At 35.3% G+C, this 2,513-nt stretch overlaps 1 protein-coding gene across 1 annotated transcript; it reads right to left on the reverse strand.

Annotated features, from left to right (window-relative positions):
• Positions 1–1,757, reverse strand: SARC_03570 (hypothetical protein; the record flags this gene model as incomplete). The annotated part of the gene is made up of 4 exons (XM_014302636.1): positions 1–107; positions 947–1,113; positions 1,354–1,434; positions 1,675–1,757. The coding sequence occupies 4 exons, from the start codon at positions 1,755–1,757 to the stop codon at positions 1–3; spliced, it is 438 nt and encodes a 145-aa protein (XP_014158111.1).
• Between the last annotated feature and the right edge of the window lie 756 nt (positions 1,758–2,513).

Here is a 2,513-nt window from a genome sequence, read left to right on the forward strand (position 1 = left end):
TCAAAACAAATCAATTTTTATATATCGAAGCGTAGTACTCATAAACCCGCTGGTGGTATTAGATAACATACCTTTTGCGCCTCCTAACATTTTGTTAGCTTGCGCATCTGATGAAATAAAAATGAGAAACGAGATATTGATTAAAAACGTGAACGTTGGCTCATAGAAATGTCTGGGCGAGTGCATTCTACAACGAAGAGAATTTCCACATTGAAAGCACTTACAGCTGAGCGAATATTGCAAATGTTCCAATCACATGCGCGATAAACAACAGCTGAATCTAAATATCAGATCTAAAACTGCGCCTCTCGAATAAATTTTTCTTTTCGGCAGTCTGCAATGAGTTCGATCCATATCAACTATGGTATTTATATATATATATATATATATATATATAATATATTTATATAAATATATAATATATGATATATATCTTCTACAGGGTGTGCCTTAGCCACTAGCGAAACATAAAAACGAAATACCGACATACCAACGGATACTTCAATGCTCCTGAAAAGTGGGCCATATACACTGCGGCTAGTTACATGCGTTATTCGCTATATTAGGATACATTTTACTTGATCTTTAGGAGCCCAGGCAGCCACATTCGACACTGTATACGTTGTACTATATTCGACGCTGATGTGCCTATGAGTACATCTTGTCGGCTGCGTCAAAGCACATACGCAGCAAAGTGATATATATATGTATAGACATACGTGAGAAAAAAATGACGACATATATATAAGAATATAGGTCCAAGTTAACCCTAGACACGCAAAAACAAATACGGATAAAGATAGATATAATGGATGTGAACAGTTATAATATTTGCTACCTCCTTGGATCCTTGAAATCTGTCGACTAGGAGCGAGCGCACTCATGCAACACCCCAAACAAACAAGTACACAAATATACACATAATACTATATATATATTATCACACCTTTTATCGACTGCAATAGGTCGTGTATGACTTTCTGACTATTCTTCCCTGCCTTAGACACGGGTGACGTATTCTTCATGCGCTGGTTGATGATTGTCTCGGCTTCCGCGAAAGCCTCGGCTTCAGACATTTTTTTGCTCATCATTTCCTTCTGTACCTTGACAAATCTATGTAGAGGGCAAGCAATGAAAAGTATATGATTTATATTATATATATATATATATATATATGTAGACTAAGAAATTATGCTGGTGCATGACCTTCCTGCATTCGATAGTTGGAATCATGCATATACGTCAAATATGCGAGTATGTACATGCACATACATTTACTCGTCATTCACAAACTTATCGCACTACTTAGCAAGTCAAATCCTCACCGTAATCCTATAGCATCAAACCACTTACTCATCACATATACTCCTCGCAGATGATTCGTACAAGGGTGTAGCTTCGGTACCTTTGCCTACTTGACTGTCGTAGAACTTCCTGTGAAATGGGTAACGGTACGCGATTTTGAGCAAAGACTTTCAACCATGCCACCATTAAAATGTCATCAAATGAGGAAACATAATATTATTGGATGAATTTGCACGAAACAGAATGCAGAAAGGCCTTAAACACAGACTATTTAGCTGCTCAGTAACTCCAGACCTATGGAAGTGGCAGATGTCTAGCGTAGACAGGAATTGTATCTCCTACACACTTAATCAGAAACAATCAGCATACTTTCTTAGCTTGTCTTCTGGGAATTTGATGGATTTGACTTTATTCGATCGTCCTGGGTAGTCATGAGGCGGTATAGCCACCATCACATTGTACAACACTGTCTCCTTCAATGCACCTGACTCAACGAGACCCTTATACCTGTCAATGATGTAGATATCTGATTAACATATTTGCGTACATCATAGTCTAACGGAGATCATATCGAGAGAAAAAACACCCATGCATGTTTATATACAAAACATTCACACATTCGCGTGGACAAACACTCACGCACACACGTGGACAAACACTCACGCACATACGTACACGAACACTCCCGCGCGCACGTACACAAACACACACGCACGCACGCACGTACACAAAAACAATATTAAAAAACACACACAAATACACATATACGGCATATATATATACACGCATATACATATATTTATATATATATGAAAAAATATACATACATATATAGCTACATATATACACCCACACATACATACATACATACACACACATTTACATACGTACATATATGTATATATATATATATGCATATATATGACATAACATAACATAACATCATAATATATATTTATATACTTATATACTAATATACATAGATACATACATATATATATAGAAAAATAAACACACACACACATATATATATATATATATATTTATATATATATGTAGCTATCACATGTATAAAAATATATAACTATCAAATGTATATATAGATACATATGGGTTGATGTGTATGTATCCAAAGGTACGCTTATATATATATATATATATATATACTACACTCATATGTACACACAAATAACATACATACATACACA

Source organism: Sphaeroforma arctica, assembly GCF_001186125.1.
Source record: "Sphaeroforma arctica JP610 unplaced genomic scaffold supercont1.184, whole genome shotgun sequence".
Classification (NCBI taxonomy): Eukaryota; class Ichthyosporea; order Ichthyophonida; genus Sphaeroforma; species Sphaeroforma arctica.